This window comes from Clinocottus analis, unplaced genomic scaffold, assembly GCF_023055335.1.
Source record: "Clinocottus analis isolate CAN_PGR_092001 unplaced genomic scaffold, fCliAna1.0.p SCAF_11, whole genome shotgun sequence".
NCBI classification, from domain to species: Eukaryota; Metazoa; Chordata; class Actinopteri; order Perciformes; family Cottidae; genus Clinocottus; species Clinocottus analis.
The window spans coordinates 18049719-18074215 of record NW_027175832.1 but is presented as its reverse complement, the minus strand read 5'-3'; the positions used below and the strand labels follow the sequence as shown (position 1 = coordinate 18074215).

At 47.0% G+C, this 24497-nt stretch overlaps 1 protein-coding gene across 11 annotated transcripts in view; it reads right to left on the bottom strand.

Moving 5' to 3' along the window:
- LOC137804799 (adhesion G protein-coupled receptor L2-like) overlaps positions 1-24497 on the bottom strand; it is an 86951-nt gene that overhangs the window by 12531 nt on the left and 49923 nt on the right. For 8 of the 11 annotated variants that reach the window (XM_068604200.1, XM_068604191.1, XM_068604233.1 and 5 more), the window contains 11 exons: positions 18587-18883; positions 15872-15972; positions 14016-14201; positions 12546-12584; positions 9275-9458; positions 7478-7600; positions 6488-6693; positions 5845-6018; positions 4447-4656; positions 3062-3282; positions 2225-2291 (listed from right to left, as the gene is read on the bottom strand). In XM_068604200.1, the coding sequence (XP_068460301.1) occupies positions 2225-2291; positions 3062-3282; positions 4447-4656; positions 5845-6018; positions 6488-6693; positions 7478-7600; positions 9275-9458; positions 12546-12584; positions 14016-14201; positions 15872-15972; positions 18587-18883 (1808 nt within the window). The remainder of the gene's footprint in view (positions 1-2224; positions 2292-3061; positions 3283-4446; positions 4657-5844; positions 6019-6487; positions 6694-7477; positions 7601-9274; positions 9459-12545; positions 12585-14015; positions 14202-15871; positions 15973-18586; positions 18884-24497) is intronic. The other 3 variants (XM_068604216.1, XM_068604242.1, XM_068604224.1) reach the window with 1 other exon arrangement.

The window sequence follows — 24497 nt, the reverse complement described above, 5'->3', positions numbered from 1 at the left end:
CCGCGGCGGAGCACAACATGTACAATATTTTCCCGCTGACGTGTAGAGGAGTAGAAGTATGAAGTGGGTATGGCAAAAAATGTACATGGAAGTTCATCTCATGGGTGAATGTACTTGTTATGTTTCTCCGCTTGTTGCCACCCCCTGTAGTTGTGTGTTCCCTCCTGGCTTAAAGTGTTGGTTAATCTACACGTAGAGTGGTTTTGGCTCTGTAGTTAGCATCAACACCAGCGTGGCTTTTACCGGGAGGAATATGAAAACCCAACGCCTCACTGCAGATCAGAACGTCCGCGGCGAGAGGTTAACTCCTCTGGTCGACTTCACGCGGCTCTGGCCTTCAACGCGAGCCGCCGAGAAAGTTCCTCGTCTGGTTTGACGTTTAAAGTCAATAGCGGAGAGCGGACGCCTCATCAAATACAAGAATGTATGTCTGACGGAGTCCAAACAGACCTGATGCACCGCGGGGGCAGAAAAATGAAGAAAAAAAAACTCCAGAAAAACAGAGAAAAGAAAGAACAGAGCTCGGTGCCATATTTTAGAAATATATATATATTTTTTGACTGAAGCCAGAAAAAACATTTGCTCGAGCAACACATCCAGAGAGGTCTCGTGCTTTCTGGACGACTTCTCTGAGCACCTGAGGGCTCGGCGCCATCGCGGGGGGGGGGGGGGGAGCAGCGCTTCAGTTTGGCCCGACTCCATAATAAACCTTTTGAAACGCACTTCTGTAAATGTTGTAAATATAAATGAGAAGCGACTTCACGTCCCGTGTTTCTGCATTATTAAAAACGTGCGCGTGCGGAGCCAAACAAAAACAACAACAAAAAGTACGAGTCGGCGAGAAAACCAAAAACGATCTCCACGTCATGTTTTACTCATGAATAAGCAAAAAACAATTTGCGTTGGGTTTTTTTTCCCGACATATGGACGTGTTTGGAAAGCAGGGGGAACAGGGAAAAGGGTCTTTTAATAGAAAGAAAGCGTGCGAGTGGAAAACAGATGGAGAGACACATCAGGGGGAAAAAGACGGAGAGAAAAAGAAAACGAGGAGTGGCTAAGAAGACAGAAAGAGGCTTTTAGATCACAGCTTCAGAGTAATGCCGAGTTTTGTCTCCCAGCCACTGGGGCCGACTTACGTCCGCATGAGTCGAGTGGCTGCAGATGCATTTAACACATGCGAGTGATGACACAGATCCGATGAGACAGACGGACGGACGGACGGGCGGACAGGCACTCTGCAGAAAGCTGAGGCAAACTACCCCCCCTCCTCTTTCCCTCCTCCCTCCTCCTCCCCCCCACGCCTGGTCTCCGAGGGCCCGTCCTCTACAATATTCAGGTCTCTCACTTCTCTGCCAAAAAAACTGTGCCGAAAAAGAAAAGAAGAGAAGGAAAAAAAAAAGCCCGGCGACTGCCGACGCAGCACTTCTCCCGGTTTCTGTGCGTATTTACAGCCTATGGACAGATTTACACGCGTGTCACCATCGGCCTCCTGTGTGGATGCGCATACGGCGCCTTTGTTTTCGTGGTGGCGGCGGCGGTGGAGGGGGGAGGGGGAGGTGCGTGCGTGCGTGCATTCCCGCCTGCATCCATCCATCCACGGATGTGCGTGTGTGGCGTGTTGTGCGTGTGTGCGCACCGAGAACACCCGGTGCACCACATCAAATATTAAAAGGGGAAGATGGAGATGTCCGCGCGCTGGGATTGGCTGGGGACGTGTCATGATCCTCAGCAGGGCTATGAGCTGTGATAATGGTTGTCTGGCCCACCCACTCATTACTTCCATGTTCAAACCCCCCCTTCCCCTCCCTCCTCCTCTCCTACCATGCCCACCACCACCACCACCACCACCCGTGTTTTCTCACTGAGCGAATGACCTTCATGCCTGAGACGATTCCTCCTCTTGATTGCGGGAGCGGAGTATTCTCTAGATGTACAGCAAGGACCAAACAGCTTTGAGTTGTTGCCGCGCACCGATTCTGATTTCAGAGGATTTCATAGCTGAATGGACACTGATGTCCTTGTGTCAGCTATAATGGGACCACTTTACTTTCATGCAAATTGATCGGAGAAAGCAGAGCTAAGAGGCTGCCAGTACAGAGAGAGAGAGAGAGAGAGAGAGAGAGGAAATCTATAGACACTTCTCAAAAGAATTTCTTTGAAAGAAAAGAAGAGGAAGGAAAATAATAATAAAAAAATCACACGAGTGCACAACATTACGACTTACCGCGATTATGACGGTCACAGGTCCGATGAAGCTCCAGATGAAGTGGTTATCAGCCCGCAGCCAGCAACTACAGTGGGCAAAAGGTGATATTCACCTCATTAAAATGGTCTCGTTGCCAAAACAAAGTTGCGTCTCATCGATCGGGGGCCGGCGGGACGACACGACAACAGAATAGAGACGCCGCCGACCACAGAGAAGAAAACCAGCGACCTTGAGGGCGCGTTGGCCCCGTGCCGCCAGAAGCTGCAGTCATGACTCCACGGTCTACAAATGTGGGCCGTCTGACTGTGAACACGCAGGACTCTGAGCAGTAAACATCGCATTGCAAGACAGTCCCGAGAACGAATTGCCCCGCCGTCCGTTGTTTATCGCCAGGAAACAGGGATTAAGCGAAGACTACAGCAATAAAATGTGAGGGTGAGAAAAGAAAAGAAAAGAAAAAGCATTTGCTTAAATTCCATAAATTAGAGGATTGCAGTCTTACAAATCATGAAGCTTTCTGCTTGGATGAAGACCAGCGAAGAAGAGCATAAACTTTTAACTGACAAGAGCGGCAATTATCTACATGCAAAGAATAAAAAGCCAGCAGGGCGGTGCGGCTCGCCGGCGCATTCATTAAAGCCGCAGCTTTGCTCGCAGCCTCCTGAAATTTACACCCTGTCACAGCTGTGTCAGGGTGTAAATTTACCACAAGGGCAGAGGTGGACCAGTCCTCGCGATATAGATATCATTAGCACATACATGCATGCTGATTGGGAGGAAGGAGGACTAATGCTCCTCATCGTTATCCCCCGCGAAAAAAAAAGAAAGGAAGAAGAGAAAGATGTCCCCACTTACGCCCGCTGCGTGCCGTAGCTTCTGTAGTCGATGGCGGCCGAGATGCCCACCACCACCGCCGGGATGAGGTACCCGGAGACGTAGTAGTACTTCCTGCGCGAGAACTCGCTCTCGAACACTTCCACCAGCATGAGGTACAGCTGCACGCCCTCCAGACACATCCAGGCGAACGCGGCCAGGAAGCAGAAGTGGAGGACGCCGGCGATGATGGAGCACACCAGCTGACGGGGGGGACGCAGGCAGACAATCGGGGTGGAGGGAGTTAAAACCCGGACTTTCCAAGTTACTTGTGTTTCATGCTTTTGTTTAGAGTTTAAACGTGTAGGTGGCCAGTTTGGTTCGATCACGGTGTCTATGGGATCAAAGAATGCTTTAAGCTGCTCAAATCAATAGATTTTTTTATCAATATATGTATGGTGACGGGAGCTTTCTTTTCCGCCAGCTCAATATTTTTGCAGCAGCAGCAGCAGGCAGCTGTTCCTTTGATACACCTACTGTGCACTACCTGCCTGGAACACAGAGAAACTTAGTTACTAGACGGGGAACACAGCGGAGCGTTTAGCTGCCAACGAGCCAAATCTCTCCCTCAGGAGTCCTTAGAGACAAAATCTGAGCTAAAACGAGAGCGAACATTAGCCCTCCATTTATCAGGTGGACAGAAATACTGCTCCAATGAATGCTAATGTTGCTCCCTATCTGCTGGATGGGTTCAGAAGGCCAACACCTTTATGGAGGTGATAAAGTAGCGATGTCTTAAAATGTAAATAATAGTATATTTGAGGATTTTAAGAATGTTTATCGTTCTATCCTCAATGGCATCGATTCATTGAACGAGTATCACGATAATATCACGAGCCCCCGAAGCGGCGGCGTTCTCATTCGGGGTAAGTGGACGAGTACAAAATGTACAATTTTCCAAAGAAACAGCTGGTGGGTCCATCGTTAAAATGCACATTGTGTAGCCGCGCTTTGTTCAAAGCCGCAGAGTTTTATTTTTCACTTTTACTGAAGATCCCAAAGTTTCCAAAGATAGAACTGATGTAAGGGAACAACGTATGAAATCATACATGCATGGAATATTTATATCTGATAAAATGGTAAAGACTAGACAGAAAATAAAAAACCCAAAACCTTTTTTCTCTTGAGTTTGAATATTTCCCTCTCAGTCTGCATCAAAGACCTTCAAGTGTTGGAACAAGCAGATACAGAATATATATATATGTGGTATTTTAATCTTTTTCGGGGCGAATATTACAGCCACTTTAGAGCCAATTGAAAGAGAAGCCTATGCGCTTAAAGGTTAATCACAGCAGTTGAGCTTAATAATCAGCATTGGGAACGGTAAAAAAAAAACCCTCTGAAGTATATCGTTCCCCACACGGTACCTTCGGTTCCGTCATGTTGATGCCCACGAGGTAGACGAGCTCGCCGATGAAGAGGTTGAGGCAGAGGTTCTTGTGGATGGTGTTGCGGTCGCTTTGCAGGCCTCTGAAGAAGCAGAAGGTGAAGAGGCTGATGGCGAGGCAGACGAGCGACACGGCGATGCCCATCCGCGTGATGACGGTGAGGAGGAGCTCGTGGACGCCGCCCTCCCCCTGCAGAGAAGCGGCACACGCCGTCGGCTTAACACACGCGTGTGTTGCATCCATTTCATGCTGCGATCACTCCTCCCGTTCAAACTCAAATGTCCCGTATTAATGCTCTTTCAGCGGAAGAGAGTTTTTTATGAGTTAGACGGATCAAGTAGATATCCGCCAAAAGTGACGTCTTTTCCCTGATGAGCTGCATCGGAGAAATGGTCTCAGAAATAGATTTTTTTTCCCCCCTCACAAAAAAACAGTCAATAAATCACATGACGGCACCCATGTGGCAGAAAGCGACGTCGGTTCAAAAGCACCACCGCGGAAAAACGCGACCGCGAGACGCGACGTCCTCATGTGGGTTCTCTCCTCACGGAGGTCAAATGTTTAAACCGTTCAAAAAAATGCAGAAGAAAACTAAAACATGAGCGAGTTTCAAGATGGGGGAACCTGGCAAATGTGAAAATAGCAAACTCCACCATGCAAAATATCACTCAAGGACACGGTGGGCCTGAAAAGTGAGGCAATTCCTCCTGTGATATTTGTAATTTTCTAGAGGGCAGGAGGAGTTGCAGTCGAGGTGATGTGCAGGGGAATTGGTGTGAGGCTGAGCCCGGCCGCGGGGCTCTGGAGCTGTGGTTAAGGTTGAGGTTAAGACAGATGACGGGGACAGAGTTCATGAAATGGGACGTATTATTAAACAAACCACAAACCTATCCTCCACATTTATTACTGCCTATAGGTCCTTGGCTACACATGCTATTTATCATGTAATTGGCTTGTAATTGCATTTTGCGACCAAATGGATTCCTGCGCCGCTTTCAAGGAGGGGCGGGAACACAAGTTAAGACTGAGGAGACACCGTTTCCCATGATTCCAAGGGACATACGCGTGGAGGAATATTAGACACGGACCACAGGTAAAATATAATTACCTCTGATAATGGTAACGCACTTTTTCTTTTACCCTGATCCACAATCTCGCTCTTTTAAAGTGACAGCTCGCTTCCTTATCTCCTCCCCCCCCCCCTTTTACCTTCTCCTCCAGCAATAATCTAATTATCTCCACTGAAATGCCATTCTCGTTCTCTCGCCGCGTGTGTGCGTGCCGATCCGCCAGCGAGACGGGAGGACACCGAACCCAAAGGCAGGGGAAAAAAACAACGAGGTGCGAACCCGCGAGGACACCGCGGCCGCCACTTACCACGTTCCCCCGGTGAGCCATGAGGATGGCGAAGTTGGTCAAGTGACTGCAGGAGCAGGTGGTGTGGCTCTTGTTGGTCTCCAGCAGCTTGCAGCCCTGAGTGGACCAGTATCCCATCATGCTCCGCTCCGAGTAATTCCAGAAGGAACAGTTTGGATTGTAGTAGTGCTCCTTCTAAAAATGACCGACGCGGCGAAGAGAAAGATGATGAAACATATATGAATATACGCTGCAATATGCATGACCGTACACACACACATCTTGTATATTTCATGTCTCCGGCTGTAAGAAACAGGACGTCGGTGCACCCGGTGTGTCCACTGCGCTCATGTGTGTTTTACCAATTAGTATCTGCACAATTCAATTAGTTTTTGAATTGCAATTGGCCGTTGAAAGAAAAGGGATGAAAGAACAATGAAATAAAAAGATCACTACGGCAGTTTCCAGGCACGTCTCGCTCTAACTCGACTAGTCCCACCACTCATAACACACTGGCAGAAAAATGGATGCCTTCCCTTTACATAAACCATTTGTCTACATTTGCCCTGCACTGAAAACGCCCGTGCAGCTGTTTCAGTCTTTCTGGCAGCCGGGCTCTCTGCTCTGGCGTGTGGTCTGGGGCGAGTCTCGGGAGGAAGCTTACGTCCAGGTGCTCCAGTGTGAAGATGACGGGGTCGGCCACGAACACGCGGCTGGACTCCTTGGTGATCGAGGCCGACAGGATGTGGGAGTTGACGGTGAGGGAGAGGTTGCGCTTGTTCGGGTCCCCCATCCCCCTCAGAGTGGCGTTCTCCGTGCTGAGGAACTGACCCAGGTGCTTGTAGAGCACGAACACCAGCTTGGCGACACCTGCAACCGGCAAGAACGCAATCGTGAGACGAGCACGAACAAGTCTCTTCCGTAAAAAGAGATGGATTCATTTTATTGTGCGAATGCGCCGATCCTTAAAAAAGGGAAAGTTCCACATTTCAGGAACAACGCTGATTCACTTTCTTCAGACGCCAAGGTCGATACCGCGCTCCTCAACTTATTCCATTATTAAAGGGCTCAATGCTGCCCCCTGTGTCCACACAATGAGAGACACGTTGGGGCAATGGGTGCAGCATGGAGGCCATTTTGAATTAGCATCATGAGAGCTGGTTGTAATTCCTGAGAGGGGCATATTTTATATCATCGCACTTTAAACTCTCTTCACCTTGTGTTGACCACACACCTTTTTCTTCAGGTAACCAGGAACCCTCTCAGTAAAAAAAAACTATTGACTCAGAGACAAGGGAACCGGAAGTGACAAAATGCCGACTCATCCGTTCACCACTCTTCAGGCTCTTTATATATTTAAGTCTTTTCCAGCGTTCAGACAATCACCCACTCTGAGTTGAGAGTTTAAAAAGCGAGACTGAATAAGTAACACATAAAAAGTAGCCAGAGTCACACTTTCTGAATGTGACACCAAGAAAAACACACAAAGGCACACTGGTCCACTGGCAGAGGGAGCACATTATATCATGTTTTAAAAAAAGCTGCATAAGCTGCGTGGGGGAAGAAAAGTTTGAGCAAAAAAAAGAAGAAAAGAAAAGAAAAACAGAAAATGAACCATGATTAAATGTTTCTGCAGCAATTGCACGTTTCTCACCGTTTTTGCTGTTGACTTTGACCGTGTTGGCGGAAAGCTGAAGAGACGCTCCGCCCTTGCTCGTCTGAGGGAACCTGAAGTCTTGCACCTGCCCGTCGGTGCTTAACACGTACACATCCAACACTGAGAGGTGGTACGGGGTGGGAATGAGAGAGAGAAAGAGATGTATTAAACCCTGGCAACGTCTCACAAGCACTACACGGTGTTAAATAGAGCTCTGCCGCCGCTAAAGGCCCGGCAGGGTACGTGTAAAGACTCGAGGTTCATTGTGTAAGGAACAGCATCTAATCTTATTGGCAAGACTCTGTTGAGTGTCATTTACTTTTTAAAAAAAAAACAAAACATGTCACTAAGCTGCTGGTTGGCATTGTGAAAGCCCTCCGAGGCGAGAGCGTAGAGAAAAAAAAATGAAATAACAACAAGGGCGGCGATAGAGGATGAGCAAATGGGAGCGTGCAGCCCACTGCAGCATGAATGTCAAATATTCATAGGATCAAAAATATCATTGAGCTTTTACTTTTTACTTTTCCCTATCCCCCCGCGGGTTCAGATAACTCTGGGCTCGACGAGCAAATCTCTGAAAATCCTCCGAATTCCTGCAGCCCTTCTCTCTCTCCCTCTCCCTCTCCCTCTCCCTCTCTCTCTCTCTCTCTCTCTCTCTCTCTCTCTCCGGTATGCCAGCTGCCGGGTGGTGCTCCCTTTGATGTGTGAAATTACTGAAGGGTCAGGAGGACACACGTATCAGCACACTGCCTCCCATCAGAAACGGCCTCACTTCCTCAGATAGATGGCTTCTGACAGTCGGAGATGAGGAATTGTTCTCTGGTTGCACCTCCCTCCTCCTCCTCCTCCTCCTCCCCCTCCACCTAGCTCTCTCTTTGCCCTCCATCCCTTTCCCCCTCCCTCTCTTCTCGCCCTTGTCGCGTACCTGGAGGCTCCGTTTTTGCCGTCGACAAACTGCTAATTAGGAGCAACAATCATTTCCACGTTTTCCCCCACTCTTCAAGGCGGGTCAGGTAAGCTGTTACTCGCAGGACGGTTGTGTGTTTCTTCAGTTGGATGTTTAAAAAAAAATAAGTAAATGTTTCTCCGCTGGAATATTATCTCCGCCGGCAGATAAGAAGTTCTTATGAGCTCGACGAGCTCATAAAAAAACTGCCTGAATGCTGTGATTAGGTGGCCAAATATACATCATATTACACAATGTATTAATCAGTGCGTTTGGTAGATACACAGCAACTAGTCCTTATCGGCTTAGCTAACTACCACTTAATGGGAAAGGCTCAGAGAGAGGCGATAGAGTGCTGTGTGAATGGAACAATGCCATTCAACCGGGCTCTTTTGTTTTCCCCCCAGAGGTCTGCACGGTTCATCTCCTAGCCCACACTCAATGAGGTGACTTCAGCGTGCAAGAAAAAGATTAAAAACCAATGAGGTATAAGACAAAAAGGGTGAGTAGGAGTTCATAACCATAGCAACAAAGAGCTAGGAGGAAAAAAATACTACACTGTATTGCACAAATTTGACTTAAATGAATGAGACCAAACTGTCTGGACGACATATTTGTGTCTTTTTTTTCTTCTTCTTCTTGTTTTTTGGGACAATAATCATTTATTGCGACATCGGCAAGTCGCGGCCATTTTAAAAAAAACATTCTTATTTTCAGAAAACCTATAAAAAAAATTGTAATTTGACCACAAACGGCCCAAACCCTCCCACCCAGCATCATAAATGGTGACTGACGTGTGTAGTGGCAGCGCCGCCTGTTCCCGTGTGTTTGTGTGCAGAGGAACTCACTGATGTTCTCCGCCGGCACTTTCACGATCGCCGGCTCGATCAGGTTTTCGGCGAGGACGAACGCCCCTTCCTCCAGGGTGTCCAGCAGCATCGTGGCGGCGTGCGTTTGCTCCGTCGAGTTCATGTCCTTCCAGGACTTCAGCGCTTCCGGTCTCAGGAGGTTGTCCACGGTGTCCACGATCGCCTGCATCCAGGGGAGACAAGTGAAATGTCAGCTCGCCCTTTCCTCCCGTCTACAACTTCAGTGTGATCAACAAAAGAGCGGGGGGGGGGAGACCGGGCAGCAAATGATTAAAAGAAATAAATAATAAGAAGAATAATAATAAAAAAAGGGCATGCATGGCCAACAGTGACAACGACTGACACTTAAATATCAAGATCACTCCGACTGGAGACACGAGGGCTCAAGAACGTCAAGGGAAGCTGAAATAATCATGATCATAAAAAATGCAGGATGTATTATTTATTATTCTGTTTACAAAAAAATAATCTAAGCAGCCTCTATTGGACCAATTTATTTTTGGAATAATGTAAAAGTGCTTCAGGGGAAGAGGAAATACAAACCAAATGTGTTTTCCCCTCTTCCCTCCGCTGATGTGTCTACAACGATGCTTTTCTCGACTCCTGGTTCCAAGCTGCTATTTTTCCAAAAGAACAATTACCACCACGAACAAAACTATTATTTCCCTGACGGGATCCGCCCCATTATGGCCCTGAACACTACTCTGCTGCAGGAAAGTGGGCATTATCCCGGAAATTCATGTCCGTGAGTGGCAGTTTGAGTCGAGATGGTGGGGGGAGGGGAGGGGAAGACGACGACATTTCAGCTTGTTTTTCAATGGAAATCCTTTCATTTCCTGCTTTCTGATAAGCGGTAAGTAAGCAAAACATTCCACAAAACTCACACAAGTATCGCATGTTGATAAAAAAACAAGTTTCCTCTTGACCTCGGGGAGAGTTCGCGACTCCTGCCCGCCGCCGGTTCAGAGGCTCTGAATCCGGCTCGAAAGCCTCGGCGTGGTAAATCAGAGTGACAATTTAACCATAGGTGCCATTAACCACGGCGAGGCCCACCGCGGGAACGGTAATTAGCGACAACAAGCCCTTGCTCACTGTACCAATTTGTCACAGCTGTGATTATCCAAAACACTAATTGACCACAGACAGGATTATCCGTTTGCCTGGAATAAGAAGAAAGGGGATCAAGCGAAGTCTGCACCAATATATGATTAACCGCAACATTTAACCACTGAGCTCGTATTAAACTGCGGCGGCGATGACTGCATCCAGACGCGGCCGCGCTCAGCGTGTCTTTTATATCTCGGGCCTGGGCACAGAAATCAATCTCTGTTGCCCCGACCTTGCAGGCAACTGGAGGCTTGTGAGCTGTGACTATGATGGGAGTTAAGTCGCTCTGTGTGTGTGTGTGTGTGTGTGAGTGTGTGTGAGCAGCAGAGAGAGCAGTGGCCATTACGGAGTCGGAGACATTACAACCAGACAGATACTAAATGGTCCTCGCCCTTCACCCTCTTCCTCCTCCTCCTCCCCTTCGCCCCCCTCTGCGGTGAGCCATTTTTAAAAGACCCATGAAATCCAAAAGGAGACTAAAAAGTCGCCCGTCTCTAATTTGTGTCGCGCAGAAAGAATCCGTGTTCGGACTGGATCCTGTTTAATTCTCGCCTGGTTGGAGGTCACTTTACAAATCGCTGGGGTGCAACCAGAGGAGGCTGCGTAGCGCGGCCGCAGCTCAGAGAAAAAATAAATTAAATGAGCTCAGCGAACAACAGGAGCTGATTTCAAGAGCAACGGAGGTCGACCAGCGGTTCGGGGTGACCATATGTTCCAACCCCCAAACCTCCAAACGGAGACCTTCAGGTGAAGCTGCGCACGCACCTCTAAGCATTTTCACACGGATAGGGAGTGAAGGGGGAGACAGGTATTTCTGCACCAGCACATGAAACTTACAGAGCGAAGCCACGGACGCCATTTTTTTTTTTTGTCTGCAAGAATCAACCCAAAGACCTTAAAACTATCCGCTATTAAAAACACAGCACGCAATGATTGCATTGGTGTGACATGAATAATGATTGATTCATTCACAGCTTTTAAAAACAAAACACAAGGTAATTGGGGACAAATTGCGATTAAGTCCCGCCCCCAAACGGGTATCGTAGTCGCCATGAATGTCTGCTACAGACGGCGATCTCTCAACAACTGTAGCGTGGACTCTCACGTCATTCTCTGCTTTGTAAGCGCTGCACTGACTGACGGCCGTGGAGAAAAAAAAAAAAAGATATTCTTGGATGTTTTAGTCAACCCAGAGGTCAGCGCACGAAAGCGTAATTAACCACTTATTTTTTCTAACCATCCGTGAAGTCGTGCTGCGAGCGCGGCTAGAGAGACATCTCGAAGTCAGCCGAGGGAACGGCGGCGCTCCTTTATCGCTCAGTAAAATGGAGACCTCGAGTAAAAACAACTCAAACTTGCAGAGAGGCCCCACGAGCCGCTGGAAAAGACAGAATCTGTTCATTTGTAGTATGCCATGCAATGCATGTCCTCCCCAGTGTTTACACCATGCCCTTGTCTTTCAGCAGAACCTACCCGAGGAAATCTACTCAACAGAGCAAAGGAAAAGCAAAATGTCTGGAGGGTGAGGGGGGGACTGGAAAATCAGAATGGAACATAAACATATTAATGGGCTCAGAAATTAATCTCACAGATAAAACACAACTGCAATGGGAGAGGAGACTCTTTTTTTTTTTGCTAAGGGGACAAGGGAGACGAGAAATTGTACAATGTAAGCAAGTGAAAATTGAGCACACTGCCACTTTGATCACACTTCTGGCTGACAGGGAGGTGCAATTACGACCGTGGGAAGGCAATTATTCACACAATGTATGAAAAGCCGACAAGAGAGACGCAGAGAGAGAGAGAGAGAGAGAGAGAGAGAGAAATAGTGGGGGAGGAAGAACAGGAGGAGAGAGAGAGAAAACGAAAAAGAAAGATGTACAAGTGATAGCAGGGGAGGGGCGGGGGGACAAAGACAGAGTGATATTGACAGTGGCGTCCTCAGATGGACAGAATGACGGGGAAACAGACAGCCGAGTCAGAGGAGGAAGCAGCCACATCTTGTACAAGCAGCAGGTCACCAGGCACACACTGCAGAGGACAGTCAAGGACACAGAGACACACAGTGCCGCATGCTGCTGGTCAGGCGGGAGGAAAACGGGGGTACAAAAGCAACACAGAAAGCCTACAGTAGGAGTTATACCTTCATGTACGCCCTGCATGTCTTCTCTCTTTTTTGAAGCTTTTCCACACAATAAGAAGATCAAGCACAAAAGACAGATTGTAGAGAGAGGTGGTAAGAAACACAGGACGCATTAAATCATGCCACTTACCATTACAGAATTAATGAAAAGAAGAAGAAGAAGAAGAAGAAGAAAAAAAAGGCATCGGCCTATAAACCACAACCTTGAAATGCTCCGACAGCTCTGAATGCTGTTCGGGGGTAATTCAGAAAAAAAAGAAAAGAAATCTGAATATGGATCGCATAATAGTGAGAGGGAGGAGATGGGAAATGCACAGTTAGTGTTTGAGGGAAAAGATGCTGAGGCTAGATTGTGATGCTGCCCATTAGCGATGCTTTAAAATACATTGAGGGGGATAAACAATGGGGGAGGAGGTCGTTTGTATTTCGTGGCATGAAGGGAAAAATCTTGTTGAAGGAAAAAAACAAGCTTTGCCGGCGTCTTGGCATTAAGTACGTGGCCTTGTAGACCTAATTCAATCAAACGGGAGGAGAAAGACAAGCCGGGGCTTTCACACAGAAGAAGAAAACAACGAGTTAAAATGTTCTTTGTCTCCAGATTGCAAACCTCCACATCATAAAACACATGTAGGGAAAGGTTTCTGCGACCACGACGAGGTTTCTTTCGGCGCACCACTTGTTGATTTGTGGCACGAAACTTAGCGGGATCACACCGGCGTTCCAGCTCCTTGAATACAAATCCCGTGGGTGTGATTTCTAGCAAAGACAATAAAACCAGCGGTTTGGCCCCTTCAGCTCCCGCCATTGTTGCCGATCCTCATCAGCCAATCACGCGCTGAAATCCTGCAAGCTCTTACGCTCAATTGCGTCGCGGCGAAGTAGCTGTCTTGAGCATGAAGGCGCAAACAATGGGCGTCATTTTGGTGCAAATAACCTTCTTTTTTTTTTACCTCTGTTTACACAGCAACTGCTGCGGAGGGAATCTGAATAACAATGTTATTCAACCTGTCACTCATCTCTACATGGGACCGCCTCCAGCCGAGAGACGTAGGTACATCTCGCGGGCCTACTCTTTTCTTGATGAGTGCCGGCAGAACAGAAGCAGTTCCACACTTGTCAGCGATGAAGTTTTTCTTTGTGCCGGCGGGGGGGCTGGTGGCCATTAGCTCCTCTAAGAGCTGCCAGGTGAGCCTGTGTTTCCAAAGCCGGTAATTACCAGGGTGCTGAGGAGGAATGAGCTACCCCCTCCTACACCTCCCCCATCGGGGCTGGACCCGCCTCCCTAACCCCCCTCACCTGAGACCGTGCGTGCCCTACTAATGTGGCCGAGTGCCTCGGAAGGCCCGTGTGTCTTGGCGGGCGTCGACGCTAATGAATGTCCTGAGTCGTGCTGGCACGGAGAGGCGGGGGCGCAAAAAAAAGAAAGAAAAAAGAGGACGGAGAAAGTTAGACAGGATATTTCCACAGTACCTTGTTGAAGCTGCGTCCAGCTGAGTCCTTCTCGCTGGGCCTGAGCTCCTGCAGCTGAGCGTCCAGGATATCCACGAGCTGCTCCATCAGGCGCACCGAGGAGCTCACGTCGCCGGCGAACACCGGGCCCTGTGTGTGGCGTGCCAGCTCGTTGGCTAAATTAGCGGCGTTTTCGCCACTTCGGATCTAAAAACAGCGACGAGGAGAACAGTAGGGGAGGTTGGGGGGGGGGGAGAAGGGAGTCAGTGATGCTCGCCTGAGGCGGTTCTGTGAGCTGGAGCTGAAATAACGTCTCCCACATACACCTAGGAGTCATCGTCGCTCGCAACACAAGAAGAAGAAGAAAAAAAGTGATTGTGTGCAGAATGAATACAAACAAAAGGAGCGCGTGTTTAGCAGGGAACATAATAGCATAACTGCGACTAACAAGCTGAGGAAAATAAATAAAGAAAACACACCAGTACCCTGAACAATAATAAGCTGTCAGTGTGTGTTGTCTCATCTGTGATCAGTGAATTCCAAAAGTTATTTTGTGATTAAAGTGTTTCAAACCCGTCCTCCCTCAACGGAGCTGTGACCCAATTTCATCCTGTTATATATTACATATGTTATATATGTTATACAGTATCAATATAGAAATATACATACACACCACATGCTTATCTTCACGGTATGACGCTTCTGGGGTTATACACAAAATCAATTTACTTTTCCATTGCGCACAAAGAGGAAATGAAGCAACACATCAATCACGAATGTGACTTCGGAATTGCACTGCCAATTAAACTTCACAGAGAGAGAGAGAGAAAAGCCAATGCAGCATTCATGTCATATCACACGGGCCATAATTACGAGCGACTGAGTGGGAACAACATGCATACCATTCAGATTCCAAGGTGTAATTCGGAGTCAGATATATCAGACATTTCTGACAGCTGTGTTATCTACGATTTGGCAGGAAAAGCTACAGAAGTGTCAACAAATAGCGGCTGAAAAAAAAAAACAACAAACCCTGTCGCTGGCAAAATACATCTAAATAAAAATGAAATCAATGCATTAAACTCAAGTGAACACTTTTTTCGATCTGGATAATTAGAAAATATGTCAAAATCTCACCGAGACTCATGTTGTACTACGTGAAGTTAGATATGGGTGTCGCCATCTTGGAATAATAACCGAGCATTCCTGACTTCATCCTACCGCTGCGCCAACGTGCCCCAAACGCAGCATGAATGTTTTCCCAAAGAACAAACCCCTTCTGGAGCTTTACCATGACTGGGTTTTGCATATGTGAGCAGCTTCTATACAACAATAGTCAACCCTGCACTCAAAACATCACGCTTTTCTTGAGTAAACTTTTAAATAAACCTGCGTAGAATCTGCTAGTGTAGAGATAGAGGGCCCGTCTCTTCAGTTGGTCACGTCCACATTTCCCACAATGCACCCCGCCAGCCCCCTGAAACTCTCTCTGAACCTGCTGCGTGTTGTTTTTTTCCAGGTCAGGGGGAATCTCCTCAGAATGCAATATGCTGCGTGTTTGTGCTGCATTACGGGTCCGCTCCGGCTCCTGAAACTCTTATCTGAGCGTCTCCATTAGATTTCCACCTGCATGACTGCAGAACATCAAAGCGGGACAGGCGGCGAAAAGAAAGAAGCTCCGGCTCTTTGATTCTCAGACAACCGATTGCAGAAGTTGGCGTTTAATCCTGACGGCTCATTTCTTTCTGCTCCCACACTTGGAGAACCCTCTCCCTCCGTCTTTATATGATATTTACCCTTGACCACATCTCTGCCGTTGGATTACCTAATGTTTGCTCGCTGCTAGATTTTGTAATTGACACGTTCCCCCGTCTTACCTTTTGCGCCACCTGAGTCACCCAGTGGGATGTGCAGTTGCTGAGGTCCGGTCCTTTGGAGCACCAGCTCCCCGCCACGGTGCAGAGGAAGGAGGCGATGCCTGCGAGGAGCACAGAATAAACACAACAGTTGGAGGGAAGCCAGACCCTTTGCTCACATACAGTCGCTGCCCGCTGATCCCCCCTCATTCACACAGAGTCTCCGTGGCAGGAAGCTGAAACCGCTCGACAGGAAAAACCCGCTTCCAAACTATTTGGAGAAAAAAAAAAGAAAAAGGCAGCGAGCTTTGTACAGTCGACACAAAACGGAACAAAAGAAAAGTGGAGGGCACACTGAAGCATCGCTGTCCTACATCGCTTGGACAAAATGACAGAGGATAACAACGGACTCCGCTTCGTTATCGCCTGGAAGCGTTTCAGAATGTAAACAGTGAAGACGCCGTGCATGTCGAGGTGAAGATTATCGCTAACGAACGCCGGCTGCATTGACAACAGCGACACCGTGCTGTATGTAATCCAGGACCCCGCCTTCCCCCCACGCCCCACAGTCAAAACACTGTCTATTTCCTGGCTTTCATCCTCCCGTAGCCGTGCTTTGTATTGTGACAGATCTGTCAGTCTCCGTGATGAGGTGTTAAGGTAACCGGTGAGAGACTTCCTGTGCGAGTATCATTGACAACTGAACCGGTGTAACGGCGTCATGTACCCCCCTCGCTGCCGACAACCAAACACTTCCCAAAAAAAAAAGGGGGGGATTGATTTTAAACGCGAGAAGTGAAGCGGTCTGGATGTAATTAAGACAACAAGTCGTTGATTGAGCGTTTGACGGCGCTTTCTCTTTCATTAGCCTCCCCGGATATTGTCCATCATCTTCATTGCTCTGGATGCTCTGCGAGCACTCTCTCCCTCTCTCTCTCCGTCTACTCTCAAGAAGAAATGAGTTTCCAGATTACACGCAAACAGGAGCGATGTCACCAATTTTCGGGGATGTGACAGGCTCTAATCATGTTATATTACAGTTTTAAATTTGACATGCCCCCGAGCTGGAATGTCACAGACTTAGTAGACAGAGGGGGGGAAGATGGAAACGGCACATAAACTAACTAAATGAGCAGGAAGGAAAAGTCACAGGGACAATTTTTTTTTTTTTTTTTACGGATTTTTATCAGGATCTTTGAAGTTTTGTTCCTGATCGTTTTGTATGCTGAGCCTGTGATTCTGTGACTCTTTTTGAAGCGCTCGAATGTTAATGGGGAAAAAAGAGAGGAAAAAAAAGGAAAAGAAAACCCCATTAACCTTGTTCACCCTCTGCAGAGTTGTAGTAGTAGAGAATAATAAAGGAGATTAAAAAATAGCTGCAAAAACAGCCAAAACAAATGGTGCATCCTTACACCATCTAAATACCACTGACCTTACGCGTTTCTGTTTCTTTGGAAACACATCGATTCACTTCTACGACACAGCGAGGTCATGAGTAAGTAAGCCGGGTGAGCAGTTCTGAGGCAGGATGATGGGTGGATCATAAAGGTTTACAAAATCTATATCATTTACAGAATATCCTCTCAAGCCGCGGTTACCAACCTTTTTCGCGCCACGGACCGGTTTCGTGTCAGTCAATATTTTTACGGACCGGCCTTCATGGTGTGGGCAATAAAATATGACGTAATAAATATGCAACTCAACATTACAGCGAATTAATGTGAGCCCTGAGCTGGTTTCTCTGCTACGAGCCGGGTCAGAGTGATGGGAGACACTCGACGTGTGGACTTTATATCCGCTCCATTGCGTATTTTAGTCCTCTATGTAACTTAGACCTTCATGTCCAGTCTACTGCTTAACTTAGACCTTCATGTCCAGTCTACTGCTTAACTTAGACCTTCATGTCCAGTCTACTGCTTAACTTAGACCTTCATGTCCAGTCTACTGCTTAACTTAGACCTTCATGTCCAGTCTACTGCTTAACTTAGACCTTCATGTCCAGTCTACTGCTTAACTTAGACCTTCATGTCCAGTCTACTGCTTAACTTAGACCTTCATGTCCAGTCTACTGCTTAACTTAGACCTTCATGTCCAGTCTACTGCTTAACTTAGACCTTCATGTCCAGTCTACTGCTTAACTTAGACCTTCATGTCCAGTCTACTGCTTAACTTAGACCTTCATGTCTAGTCTACTGCTTAACTTAGACCTTCATGTCCAGTCTACTGCTTAACTTAGACCTTCATGTCCAGTCTACTGCTTAACTTAGACCTTCATGTCCAGTCTCCTGCTTAACTTAGACCTTCATGTCCAGTCTACTGCTTAACCTAGACCTTCATGTCCAGTCTACTGCTTAACCTAGACCTTCATGTCCAGTCTACTGCTTAACTTAGACCTTCATGTCCAGTCTACTGCTTAACTTAGACCTTCATGTCCAGTCTACTGCTTAACTTAGACCTTCATGTCCAGTCTACTGCTTAACTTAGACCTTCATGTCCAGTCTACTGCTTAACTTAGACCTTCATGTCCAGTCTACTGCTTAACTTAGACCTTCATGTCCAGTCTACTGCTTAACTTAGACCTTCATGTCCAGTCTACTGCTTAACTTAGACCTTCATGTCCAGTCTACTGCTTAACTTAGACCTTTCCCAGGTAGCCAAAATGGTGACCGCTGCTCTAAAGAAAAGAACAACTAGATGTCCCCGGTACGTGCCAGACAGACAGACGGCGAGGCCTACCTCTGGTTCCTTTGGGGCAGGGCCTCTCCACGCTGTTCCCGGTGTGGGTCTGGGGCCAGTCGATGGCTCTCCTCCTGGTCTCCTCGCAGAAGCGCCTGGGCGTCGGCGGCAGCTCGGCGACGGTGGGCTCGGCCGTGCCCGAGGCCCGGTTCTCCTCGAAGGGGTCCCTCCCGTCTCGCGGATCGGCGCCCGCCGCGGTGGTTTCCCCCTGGCCCCTGGCGGTGGACACCGCCGTGGTGGCGACGGCCGTGGTCTTGGGCCCGGGCGGCGAGGCCGAGAAGTCCTCGCCGGTCGGCACTGGGAGAGGGAGGAGGAGGAGAGAGGGACCCATTAGAGGACGAGTCATAAATGTCCTTGAGTTTGAACTCTCATCGTTTCAAGCAGTGTGTGTGTGGAGGGGGGGGGGGGGCCTGCAACTGTTTGGATTCCCGTGGCTTGTTGTTGGTATTGCCAGAGTGACTGCTGCTGCCCATAATTCTTGGAAATCAAAAAAGCTTCGTGCAGCTTTTCGACCGTAACTCCGCCTCTTCGCTGCACTTTCACGGAAAAAAACAAACAAAATCAAGGCGAACCCGTCAACGTGACACCATCCTCTCTCTCTCTTGCTATTTTTAGTGTACTTAAGCCCATAAATAAGACAAGCAGCGGTGGCGGGGCATCCTTTGACAAAGCAGTGATTTCCTCCCCAACGGAGTCAGTACCTTGGGCTGATTAAATGTCAACAATGAAGACAAAGCCCGTCTGCATTTCACTTTTGTTCTGCCTGGTTCGTCTCCCTCACTTTGATAAAGCTGCTGTGCGGGGAAGGAGAGAACCGCTGCGCTCCGAGCGAAAAACATACATCAGCAATAATGCGATTCCAATGTATTCCATCCACGCCTCCCCCTGCCAAGCAAATCTGTGTGTGAAAAGACACGCACAAACACACACACACACACACACACACACAGGCGTGCAGTTGTGTGCCAGCGCGCTCGCGCTTGCTCCATTGCTCAGGTGTGCTGCTGCTCGCTGCTTTAAAACGACTGCGTGTGCACAGACGGATCGCTGCTGCAGAGAGCCGGGAGATAACTGGGAAATGAGAGCAGGAATAGGAAATCCATACATCGTATACAGTATGAATAGCCAATGTGTATAGGGGGGGGGGGAAACACAGCGAGTGTTAATGTGCATGTACAATGATGCACTCCTCTCCTGCATGAATGATCATACATCTTTTACCCACAACCACCGGATCATATTTAGAGATAAAAGCAGCCTCCCACAATGAGGTCTGGCAGAGTGAAAGGCACTACGGTGTTGTCTTCGCGTTCCCCGGGTGCTTTTTGGGGAAAATGCAATATCATGCTATCTGACACTCCATCATCAGACGCATATCTCCATTTCCTGAGAGAGGAGAGTGACAAAGCCCACATTTCACGTTTCACACTAATCAGCCTGTCAGGGGAATCTTTGCTTCTTTCTTTCTTTCTTTTTTTTTTCCTTTCTTCATTCCAGCGAAATATCTGAGTTTATTATAAAAGCTGATATCCGGCGACGTGCTTGTGAGGCCACAGGAGGTTGAAGACAGTGTTCCAGCGGCGCTAACTAGAAGAAAAATAAACCCCTCAAACTACCCCGGCGGTGTTGGCCGAGTGCTGACATTTTACTCCGTGACCTTTTCCCCCTGGCAGCAGCCCCCGCTAATTACCTTTTTTTTTTTTTTTTTACGCTTTCACTCATTGCGCGCGTCCGTCAGCTGCACATTCGCGAGGTCGGCGGGGGCCGCGAAAAAAAAGCAACAGCTGACAACGTCGCTGTAAAATGATGAAGTCTCCGTTTAGCACCCACGGCTACGAAAAAGCAACAGAAAGGACCTGAGGTGAGTGTGGAAATGTGAGAAGAAGAAGAAGAAGAAGAAGAAACACATCGCCGAAGTACATCAACTTCATGACTCACTTGGCTTAAGAAAAGGTTGAAGGAAAAAGTGTTTGAAATGTACGTAGTGCCAGCGAAGTTTTTTTATTGTCTCAGGAAAAGTGAGATGATGCATCGGCTGACGCTGTTGATTCAATAGACGCATATAATGCAATACAAGGGCGAGTGTAATTGGGTTTGAAAATATTAAACCTCCCCATACCTGAGCAAACTGCTGCTCTTCCACAGCCCTAATATGCATTTCCTGTAACAGCTTGCTGTCATCACCTGATTAACCGGCTCCAGAGACCACATCGCTCCAAGTCACGGGTCCAAAGCCCTCCGCCGCCCGCGCTGCATCTCGCTATGATACGCGGCGCAGTCGTATTTTGTTTGGCCTTGGCGTGTGTGTGTGTGTGTGTGTTTTTTTTTATGTAACTTTGTCATCTCTGCAAATGCTTTTAGCATATATTATCATGAGGGATTCAATCCATTCAGAGGAGACTGGGAATATAGAGTGCAACGTAAAGACGGAAATACTTTTCATACACATGTCAGGGCCGCGAATAACTTATATTTTTATTATCCATTAATCTTTTTCTCTTGTTCGGTCATTCAGTCTAGAACATGTCACAAGTGGTGGAAAAACCTCGACAAAAGTTTCCATTGACGTTGTTGAACCAACAGTCTGAAACCCAAAATAATGATTCAATTTCACTTTGTTGAAGGCAAAAACTCCTCCAGTTAATATTTACATTTTGAAACCGACTGGGAAACCGTGCCAGAGGGATCTGAGGGGTATTTGTGTTTTAAAAGTGAGTTCATTTGTTTTCCGCTAACTTCGGCTTCAAATCTAAAGCATCCCTCTGAAACACTGAATATCATTTATTATAAATATGATTTCTTCACAAGTCCGAAATGCTGATCTGCTTCATGAGGACTAATGAGTCATCTTTCAAGCATAAACAGCCATCGTTCTCTCGTTATCGCTGCAACAAGAGGCCGAGCGCCTCTGTTAACATAATCAATGTCATCTTTGGGTTTCATTTGAAGATATCACGCGTGTGGCATATTGTGATAGGTGCTGTTTTCTGACTTTTTAGAAATCAAACGATTAATCCATTGATAAAAGAACATAATTTGCCAGATTAAACCAAAATGAAAATAACAGTAAGTGGTCCTTCTAATCCCCTTAATCGCACATAAAACCCAGTGGAGATAAAAACCTAATGAATTATACATTACATGATCTATTACCATATCCTATCACTCGCTTTTTGTTGTCATTTCATGCTGCCAGACACTCGGTCATTGTCTCTCTCATGTTCGGTCTCTCAGGCGGAATCATAAAAACACGTCGCGTTCATTAATCCGACCGAGTGAGGTTTTTTTTTTTAATCAAAGACGAGATTCCGATGTTCGTGGCTATTTACAGTCGGCGTGTCTCCGGGTTATCGCAGTGTGATGTTGAAGGACGTTCGACAACATTGAATAAACAACATTATTAATTTCATAACGACATCAAGTAACCGGCGCTCAGTCAGAAGTCTCGGCGTCCGTGGGCAGATTTTGATGTTTCTCTGTAGCGAGCGCGAGCGGCAATTTCCTTTTGATTGCGAGGAGCGCGTTCCCCTCCGGCGAGAGGCGCGCTCGTGTCCTCTGGTAGCACTCAGCCAGGAGAGGGCTGCACCAATTAGCTGCCATTCCTCTCAAGAGGCGGTGAAGTCACTCTTTACGGGCAATCTGACACCAAAGGCATACTGTTGCCATATGCTGAATAATACCTCTTGTAAATAATGGAAGAGTTTGAGATTGAACACTTGGAAGAGGGGGGGGGATGGCTGTCAGGAGTGTAAACCGGAGTGTGTGAATTAAAACGGAGCACAAAAAAAAGAAACCATAATGCATGAGCGTCAATCAAGACATCGGGGATGAAGCAGAATTAGTTTTTGTATCACTTTATATCTCCCGAGATTTAGGAATCTGTGGGGAAGATGACAAAAAAAACAAACATTGAGATGATCTGAGATGTATATCGCGCTCGCACTAAAGGAGCATTTTTATCTCAAATTACACACGTGTATAGTCGAGGCAGTAAATATGATCTACATGTCCGTACACGTGCGGCGGGATGAATGCATCACAAGTTGCCTAACACCTGCCATTAGGAAAGAGCAATGAGCAACTCACGGCCAAATCAAGGCGTTTTCTATTGGTCGGAGTTTTGAAGAATCCCTCACAAGGCTAATCCTCCACCGTACAATGACGAACACACAAAAGGGAAATATCGAACCGGCAGAGCTCAGTTTAGAAATCATCTCTCCTTTAGGGGCCTCCCGTTGAAGGCTGAAAACCAATCAATGCGTGCTGCCGTCTCCTTTCTCTCCCTTGGAAGTCAGCTGTCCTCGAACTGAAACGCACCTGTTTCACCGGCGCGCATTTCTAAACCATGTAAAAAATAAAAATAAAAAAAGGTGAGCAAAGTTTTTATTGTTGATCCAAATGAAAACGACACCTGTGGCGGGTGTTTTTTCTTTTCTTCGCACCGTGAAAAGAGCAGGCGGACAGGCGGACAGGCGGGAAACCAACGCTTCCTGAGCCTTTTCTGTCCGTGCAGTTAGCTCTCAACTAAATAAAGTGTTTTTTAATAATGAGCCACCGTTCAAAATTTGGATTGTAGTTGTTGTTACATTACGTTCATTGCGACAGATTAGACATTCACGATGTAAAATGTTAATTTGCAGCATTGGGTCTGACTTCCTACGAACACATTACACACGACTCACTGGAGAAATGTACTAATTTCAACAGCAACAGAGTTACTCGTTACTGCGCCGCCGAGCGCATATTGTCAAAAGACGGTTCACAAAGTGCAACTGTACTGAAATAAATATTCACACATTGTTGCGACACATTACTAAACGCAACACTGCCCAATACTGTTGTTTTGTGAGCTTTAAAAGTTCTGGTTTAGTGGATTTTGTGACATTTCGAGAGCGACAGGTGAGCCGTTTGCCCCTCTTAAACTAAGCTAAGCTAAGCTAAGCGGCTGCTGTCTTCATATTTACTAAACGGACTGGAAAAAGAGAATAAATGTCTTTCCCGAATCGCCCCAAACGCTGGCTTAAACCCGACCAATCGGCACGTGGAGGCAACAATGAGTAAGACATGTTGGTCTCTGCGTGTGTGCCGGGTCTTTATATATCTTTATTCTTCGTGCATTCGAGCTTGACTCAATAACAAGACCGTCTCAGAGGACAAGAACTGTGCGAGAGCTACAGTTGGTCTTTTTTTTTTTTTTTTTTTTTTGGTGCCTCTTTACCTCGAGCCAGTGCTGGTAATTAATGACAGAGAAACAAGTCCCAGAAGACATGAATTTTACATTAGGCTGTTTATATGCGCTCACGCTGTTGCGCTCCATCCGACCCCTCCAGACGGGAGCACACAGCTTGGCGTGGAAGGTACACGGCCACGAGACAATTAATCTGCAGGGTTTTTTTTACTTAACGCTGGGAAACGTGTCTTTATCTTGTCTTTGAAACTCCAGTTGTTGAGAAACTGTTGGGTGGCCTCACTGTTTTATTGACTCTTGTTCTTAAAAAACGGACAGTCCGCTATTTTTGTTTGTTTTCTTGTGGTTTTTTTTACCCTTTTACTGCAGCTAAGTGCTAAGTCTTCCTTGTGTATTCAAATCCGAACATTTACATTTTGTATGTTTTAGCGTCATAATCCTATTTTTCTCCAAGCCATTTTAGACAACATGTCTCTCTCTCTCTCTCTCTAGTTGCTGTTTTTGCCAATATAAATATATGTCTATATATAGACACATATATAGATCCAAAAGCCACCCAATAACCGATCAATGCACCGATATTACTGTTTGTTGTCGATGGAGTCTTGTGTCTTTGAAGAGAGAAATCACCCATCGTAAAGAGCAGTCTAAAGACAAGGTAACGAGGTGAAAACATTCAAAATACTGCATACTCTTAAGGGGATTCATCTTTAAATCGATCAG